We start from the raw sequence: 12,824 nt of genomic DNA on the forward strand, positions 1-12,824 counted from the left end.
CAGTGGGATTGCTGGATCATAAGGCAGTTCTATTTCCAGTTTTTTAAGGAATCTCCACACTGTTCTCCATAGTGGCTGTACTAGTTTGCATTCCCACCAACAGTGTAAGAGGGTTCCCTTTTCTCCACACCCTCTCCAGCATTTATTATTTGTAGACTTTTGGATCGCAGCCATTCTGACTGGTGTGAAATGGTACCTCATAGTGGTTTTGATTTGCATTTCTCTGATAATGAGTGATGCTGAGCATCTTTTCATGTGTTTGTTAGCCATCTGTATGTCTTCTTTGGAGAAATGTCTATTTAGTTCTTTGGCCCATTTTTTGATTGGGTCGTTTATTTTTCTGGAGTTGAGCTGTAGGAGTTGCTTGTATATTTTTGAGATTAGTTGTTTGTCAGTTGTTTGATTTGCTATTATTTTCTCCCATTCTGAAGGCTGTCTTTTCACCTTGCTAATAGTTTCCTTTGATGTGCAGAAGCTTTTAAGGTTAATTAGGTCCCATTTGTTTATTTTTGATTTTATTTCCAATATTCTGAGAGGTGGGTCATAGAGGATCCTGCTGTGATGTATGTCGCAGAGTGTTTTGCCTATGTTCTCCTCTAGGAGTTTTATAGTTTCTGGTCTTACGTTTAGATCTTTAATCCATTTTGAGTTTATTTTTGTGTATGGTGTTAGAAAGTGGTCTAGTTTCATTCTTTTACAAGTGGTTGACCAGATTTCCCAGCACCACTTGTTAAAGAGATTGTCTTTAATCCATTGTATATTCTTGCCTCCTTTGTCACAGATTGTATTTTGTATTTTAAAAATGCCTTAGCTTAAGACAGCTTATTTTGAGGTGTTGCTCTTAAACCCTTTGTTCCAAGTTTTGTAAAGTTAATATTTTTCAAAATGAGCTTGCAGACAACATGAATTCACAACGATTTTCAACTCTTACCTTTTTATGAGATGACAAAATCAAAATATCCTTTAAACCACCAAATGGTTTTACAAGGTTGGAAACTTCTTCAACAGAATATCCTTTACTAGGCAAATCAGAAATAAGTACCATACACATTTCTTCTGTTTCCTTCAAAACAAATTTAAGAATTGACATTAAAACTTAACTGTTATTTACTTAAATATTTAAGTTTTACATTGCAGATCACTGTTAGTATTTAAATTGCATTTAATATTGATTAATTCAGACAGTTGGTCTAAACCACAAATTAAAAACAAAACAAAATGCATTTTCCCACTCTGTAAGTATACAGAATAATTCTGTCATCTAGTCAAGGTCTTTAGTTCTCTTTCGTAACCATTATTTAAAAACAAGTTTAAAAACATAATGCTGCCTGTCTTTGACAATAACTCTTTCATGTACTGTTCCCATTCCTGTGCCTTGTGATGCTAATATTTGATGCTCCAAATCAGCTCAGTTCAGTTCAGTTGCTCAGTCATGTCCAACTCTTTGCGAACCAGGATTCCCTGTCTATCACCAACTGCTGGAGTTTGCTCAAACTCATGTCCGTTGAGTCAGTGATGCCGTCCAACCATCTCATCCTCTGTCATCCCCTTCTCCTCCTGCCTTCAATCTTTCCCAGCATTAGGGTCTTTCCCAATGAGTCAGTTCTTTGTATCAAGTGGCCAATGTAATGGGAGTTTCATCTTCAGCATCAGTCATTCCAATGACTATACGGGACTGATTTCCTTTGGGATGGGCTGGTTGGATCTCCTTGCAGTCCAAGGGACTCTCAAGAGTCTTTTCCAACACCACAGTTCAAAAGCATCAATTCCTCTGCGCTTAGCTTTCTTTACAGTCCAACTCTCACATCTATACAGGACTACTGGAAATCAGGGCATATCCTTTTATCATACTGAGTAAAATAATCCCTTTTAAGCAATATAAAAAAGCTTACCTAGTCTCTTAGTATCCTTACTCCATAACCCAATCCTCACTACAAAATACTTTCACTTCTGCCTTCTCTTCTCTTAGATCTATTTTATTCTTCAAGATGACTCCCCCCAAAATGCCAACTTTTCCTTTAGTGGATGTTGGGTGAAATCCACAGAAATGCACTATAGTAAATTTGGCAACTTCTAACTTTTCTTTCTGGAGGGTGAGAGGGTAGGAAATTATAATTTTCATAAGCTAGTTGAGAATGATTTTTAAACAGCATGCAAACTGTGTTCACAAATGATTCCTTCTAGAATGCAATAAGTAAATCTAAATATTCTACTGCTGCTTTAAAATATTCTTCTCAAACCAAAATAGTAAGTTAACACATACTACTTAACTACTACTTGAAGAATAGGGCAACCATTCTAATATGAACTTATCTTCAGCATCTGAATGGTCTCAAGATCTTAACCACTAATTTCTAAATTAATGCAATTTTAACATATTCAAGATGATACATATAAGCACAGGAAAACAAAGTGAACTTAAAGCCCTTGAAATAGAATTGCAAATGCCACTTGCTCCTCTAAACATACAAAAAATTAACTGGTATTCTAAGTATTAACATATCTCCCATTTGCCTCTATAAGAAAAAAGAAAAAAAGAAATTTCACAAAATTCTGTTGTTTTTCTACTCAAAAACCCAGCTGGCCTAACACTCTCTTCTCAGTGAAAAGAAATGCTCAATAACATGTACATTTATTTATGATAATCTGCACCTAAATTTCTGTGACTTATTCTGCAACTCACGATTTTTAAACTCAAAACATATTTACAAGGTCACAAAAGACCAGGATTTTCACCATACCTTATATGTACATTTTTTACCTAGGTTTATAGTAAGAAAACTACACTGTGTCACAATCTCTTAAGCTTTAAAAAAAAAAAAAAAAGTGAAATTAAAAACTGACCTTGTTGACTGGTTCATTTTCTGTGGCCTCCAAAGCAGCTGAAGATACAAAATAAAATAAGAATTCACACAAATGTATTTTATTTATCAAGATCTAACTTTATTCCACAATGGATTAAATAGTAGCTTCATGAAAATGTATATAACAGGCAAAAGACCAGAGAAATTTAAATAGGATACAGTTACAAAAATAACTGGCTTTTAAATAATAAATTCAGTTTTATTTCTTCTGAGAGCAAAATCAAGACATAAGGTGAAGATCTGAATCACAATATTCTTAAATTCACCTAGGTATGACCCTATAGTTGTTGCTGTTGAATCACTCAGCTGTTTCCAACTCTTTGCGATCCCATGGACTGTAGCCCACCAGGCCCCTCTGTCCGTGGGATTTCCCAGGCAAGAATACTGCAGTGGGTTGTCATTTCCAACATATTTTATATATATATGTAATATATATGTGTAATATATATGTGTAATATATATGTGTAATATATATGTGTAATATATATGTGTAATATATATGTGTAATATATGTGTAATATATATGTGTAATATATATATGTAATATATATATATACACACATGACACAAAAACCTTAGTAAAATATATTTTTAATCTTTCATCTTTAAACATAAAAGAACAAAATTAAATTTCTATTTGCCTACCTGAAATAGTTTCTTTAGCTCCATTTTCAGTGGTTTTGACTTCCACATTTGTCTTCATTTCAGAGCTTTCTGCAAGATCAAAGTGAAAGTGAAAGTTGCTCAGTCACGTCCGACTCTGTGACCCCATGGACTATACAGTCCATGGAATTCTCCAGGTCAGAATACTGGCATGTGTAGCCTTTCCCTTCTCCAGAGGATTTTCCCAACTGAGGGACTGAACCTAGGTCTCGCGTATTGCAGGTGGATTCTTTACCAGCTGAGCCCTTATTAGTCTAGAAAAACACACTAATACAATTAAAACTAATGAATATAAACAGAACTTAAGCTAGGTTCTTTTGTTATTTCAAGTCTCCATAAGCTGACCTGATTGAAGACAAAGCTAATACAAAATTTCCTTTGAAACAATTTTTAAGCATCGACTCCAAAATATACCTCGAATTATACAGATAGGATTTAATGAAACAAAAGCACTGAATGATAGCAATTCAAGCTTACCTGGTACATTCACAGATTTACTAATGTCTTTGTTCTTGACAATTCCAGCCTTTTTGACTTCCAGAGACTTCTTTCCACTAGATTTTGCTTTTAAAAGTAGAATTATTATTATAAGGCTCTATTCAGTCATTTAGCATGTTTCATACTAATACGTCAGTAAATAAGTAGTTCAACTTCATTATAAAAGGAGCTCTTTTCCATGTATTTATTTCTAATTTTTTTCAATATCTGTTTACCAGTAAGATTAAAAGAAAATATAAACTGAGATATAATTTTTGTTAAGGGTTATTAATGACTCACAAATTTGATCCTCATGTGCCAAAAGCACACCAAAATCACACACAAAAATTCTATTTTATTATTTCCACAAAGATTCTTTACAATTACGTTAGTCTACTCGGAAAATATATTAATAAACAGATCATGATAGTTTCAACATGTTACAACTTAAGTGTTCCATTTCTTGATGGAGGATACATTCTTATAACATGGAAAGAAAATCTTTAAAGCAGAAATATTAAGGGAGTTCTATAAGCTGAGAAAGATAATATGAAGTGACAACTCTAAAAACAGGAGGAAAAGAAAGATGAAACAAGGGGGAAGTGGTGATAGCAGCCTAATATCATACAGCTGTCAGAAATATTTCCAAAAATATCTGCAATGGCAAAAACTGTCAAAGACCAAAGCACCTAAAAACAAAAGCTGTATGTGTGTTAAGTTTTAAGTATCAAAGAAGTATCTACTGAACTTTTCCAGATGTTATTAGATACAAATTATATAAATTTAAAACTTGCTTTTGATATTTATTATATTCTTTAAACCAGAATTATAAATAAACTTAATATAACCTTTCAACAGTCTTACCTGTTTTGATTGAAGCTTTATTACCTTTAGCAGCTACTGTTACCACAGATTTGACAGAACCCGCTGACTTCCCTAAATCACAAAAGCTCAGTCAAAACTGGTTTATTTATTAACTAGTATCAACAATACTGAAAGAACCTCACAAAGGATCTAAGAGCCAACGGACTATATTTTATTCAAAACATAAAATGCTATCATTTTTAGGGACACAGATTATGTGGTAAATTAGAAATGATAATTCACCTCCCTTTTTGGGTATTTAAAAAATAGCATTCAGGCAAGTTACTTAAATCAAATCAACTAGAAGCAAAATTACTAACTACAGTATATAAAAACATTTGTATGATAGCTTTAATGGTTCCAAAAGCAGTTATATTTAGGACCTCCCAGTTCACACTTCCTTGGCTCCCAGTCAATTAAAAAGCCCTTCAAAGTTAAAGTCGCTCAGTCTTGTCTGACTCTTTGTAACCCCATGGACTATGCAGTCCATGGAATTCTCTAGGCCAGAATACTGGAGTGGGTAGCCATTCCCTTCTCCAGGGGATCTTCCCAACCCAGGGATCAAACCCAGGTCTCCCGCATTGCAGGCGGATTCTTTACCAGCTGAGTCACCAGGGAAGCCCTTAAAGAATACCTATATCATGGTCAGGCCACATCAAGATTGTTTTGACTCATTCGTAATGGGTCCTTATTTTAACACAACTTTTTGAACTGCTCTAACACTTTGTACATATGCATATATTACTGCTGCCTATATTCCAAAATGATGTTTATATAAAGACTTTTTCATCTAAGTGTCACTAAAAAGACTGCCAGAGAACAAGAAAAAGTGAACCTTTTTATTCAGAGAGCAACAAGAAGTTTAGAATCAGGATTCTCAACAAGCAGCAAGACAGTATATGAGGAAAAAGCCCAGGATCAGAAGTCATTAAATCCAAGCTGAATTCCAAGTTAAATTGTTAAGTCTGGGGAAATTTACTGATTTCTGTGCACACTACCCTATTCATAAACAATGGTGGTAATCGCCCTATTTAACAGGACCTTCTCTGAAATATGATCATGCTTCTGAAAAGTTATTAAAAGGAATTAGGACATCTATAATATTTAATCAAAACAGCTTACAAATTCACTGTTCATATCCAAAGAGAGACCTTAATTTTTGCTCAAAAAGAGAAATACTAATCTTTATATTGTCATTTAACCAGTCATTTCCTAGTCATGCCCAAGTTTTGTCACACTGCAGTAACCTTAGCCCAAATGAACCCTTAAGATGTTTCTTCTTTCACTATTCTATGCTATTACCACAAAGAAATTCACTTTACTACTTCTAGTAGAGGAAAAACAGAAAGGGGGATAAATACTAGGGCAAGGAGAAAAAAAATTAAACTGGTTAAATTAAATTAGTTACTTTAAAATATAATGTAGCCTACGAAAAAAGGCAAATAGAACATAATTTGCCATAAGTTTATTTTCCAAACTATTTTATAAAAGAAAAGTAAACAGAAAAGACCAAAAAGAGAAAAAGGGAAATATTTCTAATATTCACCATGAGAAATAGTTTGCCAGTTAAATTATTTTATTTTTATAGTAACTGCAGGAAAAGAGCACTGTCTACTAAATATGCTTTCTCAACTATAAATTTCAAAAATTGGTATATACTCAGCAAACACTTTATCACATGAAATCCGAGACTACTGACATAACCGTCTTAAACAATTTAAATTTAATTAATATGTCTAACATCCTAATATAGAAAACATACCTGAAGATTTATTTACTTTGGTTGCAGATGTCTTGGTTTGTCCAGTTTTGGCTAAAATAGTAAGAAAAATACATCAATAACACATTACAAAAAATATCATTTACATTTAGGAAAGAGCTAACTTGGCATAAGCTTCTTATCCTTATCCATCAGAGGGCAGAAAGAATGAAAACCACAATCACAGAAAACTAACCAACTGATCACAGGGATCACAGCCTTGTCTAACTCAATGAAACTATGAGCCATACCATGTAGGGCCACCCAAGACGGACAGGTCATGGTGGAGAGTTCTGACAAAACGTGGTCCACTGGAGAAGGGAATGGCAAACCACTTCAGCATTCTTGCCTTGAGAACCCCATGAACAGAATGAAAAGGCAAAAAGATATGACAATGAAAGTTGAACTCCCTGGGATGATAGATACCCAATATGCTACTGGAGAAGAGAGGAGAAATAGCTCCAGAAGGAATGAAAAGGCTGAGCCAAAGCAGAAACAACACCAAGTTGTGGATGTGTCTGGTGGCAAAAGTAAAAGTCCTATGCTGAAAAGAACAATACTGCATAGGAACCTGGAATGTTAGGTCCATGAATCAAAGTAAACTGGAAGTGGTCAAACTGGAGATCGGAAAAGGCAATGGCACCCTACTCCAGTACTTTTGCCTGGAACGTCCCGTGGATGGAGGGGCCTGGTAGGCTGCAGTCCACGGGGTCGCTAAGAGTCGGACATGACTGAGGGACTTCACTTTCACTTTTCACCTTCATTCATTGGAGAAGGAAATGGCAACCACTCCAGTGTTCTTGCCTGAAGAATCCCAGGGACGGGGGAGCCTGGTGGGCTGCCATCTATGGGGTTGCACAGAGTCGGACACAACTGAAGCAACTTAGCAGCAATAGCAAACAGGAGGTGGCAAGAATAAACACTGACATTTTAGAAATTAGTGAACTAAACTGGACCGGAATGGGCAAATTTAATTCATATGATCACTGTATCTACTGATTCCTGGTGGCAAGAACCCCTGAGAAGAAATGAATAGCCCACATAGTCAACAGGAGTCCAAAATTCAACACTCGAGTGCCATCTCAAAAACGAAAGAATGATCCCCGTTTGTTTCCAAGGAAAACCATTCAATATGGTAGTAATTCAGTTCATTTCCAAGGCCAATGATTCAATATCATAATAATTCAAGTCTATGCCCCAACCACTAATGCTAAAGAAGCTGAAGTTGAATGGTTCTATGATGACCTCATAGTCAACGAGAGAGTCTGAAATGCAATCTCAAAAATGACAGAATGATCTCTGTTCCTATCCAAGGCAAACCATTCAGTATCATAGCAATCCAAGTCTATACTCCAACCACTAATGCCAAAGAAGCTGAAGTTAAACAGTTCTATGATGACCTGAAAGACCTTATAGAACTAACACCTTTTCATCATAGGGGACTGGAATGCAAAAATAGGAAGTCCCATACCTGGAGTAAGAGGCAAGCTTGACCTTAGAGTACAAAATTAAGCATGGCAAAGGCTAACAGAGTTTTGCCAAGACAACACACTGGTCATAGCAAACACCCTCTTTCAACAACACAAGAGTCGACTCTATACATGGACATCACAAGATGGTCAATGCTGAAATCAGACTGATTATATTCTTTGCAACCAAAGATGGAGAAGCTCTATACAGTCAGCAAAAACAAGACCGGGAACTGACTGTGGCTCAGATCATAAACTCCGATTGCAAAATTCAGACAAATTGAAGAAAGTAGGGGAAAACCACTAGACCACTCAGGTATGACTTAAATCAAATCCCTTGCAATTATACAATGCAAGTGACAAGTCAATTCAAGGGATTAGATCTGATTGAGTGTCTGAAGAATTATGGATGGAGGTTTTTAACACTGTTCACGAGGCAGTGATAAAACCATCCCCAAGAAAAAGAAATGCAAAAAGGCAAAATGGTTGTCTGAGGAGGCCTTACAAATAACTGAGAAAAGAAGAGAAGCTAAAGGCAAAGTAGAAAAGGAAAGATAACAATCTGAATGCAGAATTCCAAAGAACAGCAAGGATAGACAAGAAAGCCTTCCTAAGTGAATGATGTAAGGAAACAGAGGAAAACAATAGAATGCGAAAAGACTAGAGATCTCTAAAAGAAAATTCGAGATACCAAGGGAACATTTCATGCAAAGACGGGAACAATAAAGGACAGAAATGGCATGGACCTCACAGAAGTAGAAGAGATTAATAAGAGGGGGCAAGAATACACAGAATTATACAAAAAGGATTATACAAAAACTCCGGGAAAAAAGGATCTTAATGATCTGGATAACCATGATGGTGTCATCACTCACCTAGAGCCAGACATCCTGGAATGGGAAGTCAAGTGAGACTTAGGAAGCATCACTACAAACAAAGCTGGTGGAGGTGACAGAATTCCAGTTGAGCTATGTCAAACCCTAAAAGATGATGCTGTCAAAGTGCTGCACTCAATATGCCAGCAAATCTGGAAAACTTAGCAGTGGCCACAGAACTGGAAAAGGTCAGTATCATTCCAATCTCCAATCCCAAAGAAGGGCAATGCCAAAGAATGTTCAAACTACCACACAATTGCACTTATTTCACATGCTAGCAAGGTCATGCTCAAAATCCTTCAAGCCAGGCTTCAACAGTACATGAACCAAGAACTTCCAGATATTCAAGCTGTATTTAGAAAAGGCAAAGGGACCAGAGATCAAATTGCCAACATCCGTTGGATCATAGAAAAAGCAAGAGATTCCAGAAAAACATCTACTTCTGCTTCATTGACTATGTTAAAGCCTTTGACTGTGTGGATCACAACAAACTGCGGAAAAGTCTTCAAGAAATGGCAACACCAGACCACCTTGGTATTCTGCCTGCCTCCTGTGAAACCTGCATGTAGGTCAAGAAGCTATAGTTAGAACCAGGCACTGAACATCAGACAAGTTCAAAACTGGGAAAGGAGTATGTCAAGGCTGTATATTGTCACTTGCTTATATAACTTATATGCAGAGTACATCATGAGAAATGCTGGGCTGGACAAAGCACAAGCTGGAATTAAGATTGTGGGGAGAAATATCAATAACCTCAGATATGCAGATGATACCACCCTTATGGCAGAAAGCAAAAAGGAACTAAAGAGTCTCTTGATGAAGGTGAAAGAGGAGAGTGAAAAGGCTGGCTTAAAACTCAAACAATCAAAAAATGAAGATGATGGCCCCACCTGGTCCCACCACTTCATAGTGAATAGGTGAGGGAAAAGTGGAAAGTGGTAGGTTTTATTTTCTTGGGCTTCAAAATCACTGCGGATGGTGACTGCAGTAATGAAATTAAAAGATGCTTGCTCCTTGGAAGAAAAGCTATGACAAACCTAGACAGCATGTTAAAAAGCAGAGACATTACTTTGTAGACAAAGGTCTGTAGAGTCAAAGCTATGGTTTTTCCAGTAGTCATGTATGGATGTGTGAATTGGACCATAAAAATGGCTGAGTGCCAAAAAATTGAGGCTTTTGAACTATGATGTTGGAGAAAACTCTTGAGAGTCCCTTAGACTGCAAGCAGATCAAAGATACGATGTGAAGAACTGACTCATTAGGAAAGACCTTGATGCTGGGAAAGACTGAAGGCAGAAGGAGAAGGGGGCAACAGAGGATAAGATGGTTAGATGCCATCACCGACTCAATGGACATGAGTTTGAGCAGGGTCCAGGAGTTGGTAATGGACAGGGAAGCCTGTCCTATTGCAGTCCATGGGGTCACAAAGAGTCAGACATGACTGAGTGATTGAACTGAACTGAACTGCCTAAGGGTCATGAAAGGTATCAAGAAGAAGCATTTTCTGAGACAGGCCTTAAAGAATAAATTGGAATTTGCCCCACCTTGACCCTCCAAAAGGAGTTTTAATTGGCTTTGTATTTTCATTATCTTGCACAAGGCCTGGTACCTACTAAGTAGGTACTTCAGAAGTGCTTACTGCTGCTGCTAAGTCGCTTTAATTGTGTCTGACTCTGTGCAATCCTAGAGACAGCAGCCCACAAGGCTCCTCTATCTCTGGGATTCTCCAGGCAAGAACACTGGAGTGGGTTGCCATTTCCTTCTCCAATGCACACACCCATGTTAAGTTGCTTCAGTTGTGTCCGACTCTGTGTGACCCCATAGACAGCAGCCCACCAGGCACCTTTGTCCACGGGATCTAGAGGGAAGGATACTGGAGCAGGTTGTTACTAAGTAAAGTTATCTGTAATTTAGACAATGACTCTACATGAATGGACAGTATAAAGACCTGTGAAATGAAATAGGACAGAACAGCTGGAAAATGAACTGCTCTGAGTAACTGAAACATAATATACATATGTGTGACAAGAGACTGAAAAAGTAATCTGGGGGAAAGGGTAAGGGCTCATTTATGCAAGGCTGAAGAATATGGGCATTCTCCAGTGGATCACTAGCTTAAAACAGGGGCCAATGTGGATCCCTTCTACTAAAGCACAATGAATACTATTTTCCTAGCATCATCCTGCAAGAAGTTTCCAGTAAACTGACAAAATATACTCATATTGGAGGAGTAGTAAACGAACAACTTACTAGCAGAAGCTGCAGTCACAGTTTCAACAGCTGTGGAAGCATCTGTATCTTTTCTATTAAAAGAAGAAAAAAATTAGCCAAGAAATTCTAACACCAAAATCTTCTAAAGATACAAAGCTTGTATCTAAAAAAGTTTAAAATAATTCAATTAGAATGATGTCCCATTTGAGTCAGGGAGATTAAAATATATTAAAAATGTAGTTGTCAAAACTTTTAAAATTTAATTCATATGTATATTTGTTCTCATGCAGAAAATCATAGAATTACTTACTTTAAAGTAGATGCAGATGTTTTCTTTGAATCTGACATCTTTTTCTTCACCTCTTTGTTCTATGAAAGAAAAATATTTTGAAAACCTTAAGCCTCTTCTCAAATTATAAAAGGGAATGTACAAAATACACAAAAGCATATGAAATCTACACACATATACAACCATAAATAAAAACCTTCTTACCCTGAAGTAAAAATGCTAATTACCTTTTCTATTTATAGACAGAAATAAAATATTTTCAACTTGTGATTATACAGTGTAATTTTATATCTTGTCTTTTATCACTTATTGGCATTTTCTTATCACTATCTTTCAAAGACATTTCTAATAGTGCCATACCATTTCTGATACTAATTATTATCACTCTGGTCCAATCTATCACAATCTTTTGCTTTAATTACTATAATAGACTCATAATGGTCTCTGCTTCTGTCTTTGCTTTTCAACCACCCTCACTCCATTTTTAACACAGAACCAGACTGATAACTACCACTCCTAAACTCAAAACCTTTCATCACACTCAGAAAAAAAAGCTAATACTTTTACACTACTCATTTTACCCATTCTTTACCCCCAAATCACCACATATCTCTTTACAGCCATCTCCACTTTCAATCCCAAGCACCCTTTAAACTCCTAAAACAAAACAAACTACATAGGCATGGACTTGGGAAGTCTTCTGCAGTTGCTGTTTGGAATGCTCCCAATTCAAGGAACAATTTACACCTTCACTTCCTTTTCACATTTTTAATGAGACCTTCCATAACTACCTTACTGAAAGGTGCATTGCTCTTTAAGCTTGGCAATTAGTGAACATCCAATAACTGCACAATTGCACTCATCTCACACGCTAGTAAAGTAATGCTCAAAATTCTCCAAGCCAGGCTTCAGCAATACGTGAACCGTGAACTTCCAGATGTTCAAGCTGGTTTTAGAAAAGACAGAGGAACCAGAGATCAAATTGCCAACATCTGTTGGATCATCAAAAAAGCAAGAAGAGTTCCAGAAAAACATCTATTTCTGCTTTATTGACTATGCCAAAGCCTTTGACTGTGTGGATCACAATAAACTGTGGAAAATTCTGAAAGAGATGGGAATACCAGACCACCTGACCTGCCTCTTGAGAAACCTGTATGCAGATCAGAAAGCAACAGTTAGAACTGGACATGGAACAACAGACTGGTTCCAAATAGGAAAAGGAGTACGTCAAAGCTGTATACTGTCACTCTGCTTATTTAACTTATACGTACATCATGAGAAACGCTGGGCTGGAAGAAGCACAAGTTGGAATCAAGATTGCCAAGAGAAATATCAATAACCTCAGATATGGAG

At 36.5% G+C, this 12,824-nt stretch overlaps 1 protein-coding gene across 7 annotated transcripts in view; it reads right to left on the bottom strand.

Annotated features, from left to right (window-relative positions):
• Positions 1-12,824, bottom strand: part of ZNF638 (zinc finger protein 638) — a 90,784-nt gene that overhangs the window by 28,928 nt on the left and 49,032 nt on the right. For all 7 annotated transcript variants that reach the window (XM_061431974.1, XM_061431972.1, XM_061431969.1 and 4 more), the window contains 8 exons: positions 11,493-11,551; positions 11,222-11,274; positions 6,631-6,681; positions 4,869-4,940; positions 4,005-4,091; positions 3,510-3,578; positions 2,845-2,882; positions 932-1,063 (listed from right to left, as the gene is read on the bottom strand). In XM_061431974.1, coding sequence (XP_061287958.1) covers positions 932-1,063; positions 2,845-2,882; positions 3,510-3,578; positions 4,005-4,091; positions 4,869-4,940; positions 6,631-6,681; positions 11,222-11,274; positions 11,493-11,551 — 561 coding nt within the window. The remainder of the gene's footprint in view (positions 1-931; positions 1,064-2,844; positions 2,883-3,509; positions 3,579-4,004; positions 4,092-4,868; positions 4,941-6,630; positions 6,682-11,221; positions 11,275-11,492; positions 11,552-12,824) is intronic.

This window comes from Bos javanicus, chromosome 11, assembly GCF_032452875.1.
Source record: "Bos javanicus breed banteng chromosome 11, ARS-OSU_banteng_1.0, whole genome shotgun sequence".
Classification (NCBI taxonomy): Eukaryota; Metazoa; Chordata; class Mammalia; order Artiodactyla; family Bovidae; genus Bos; species Bos javanicus.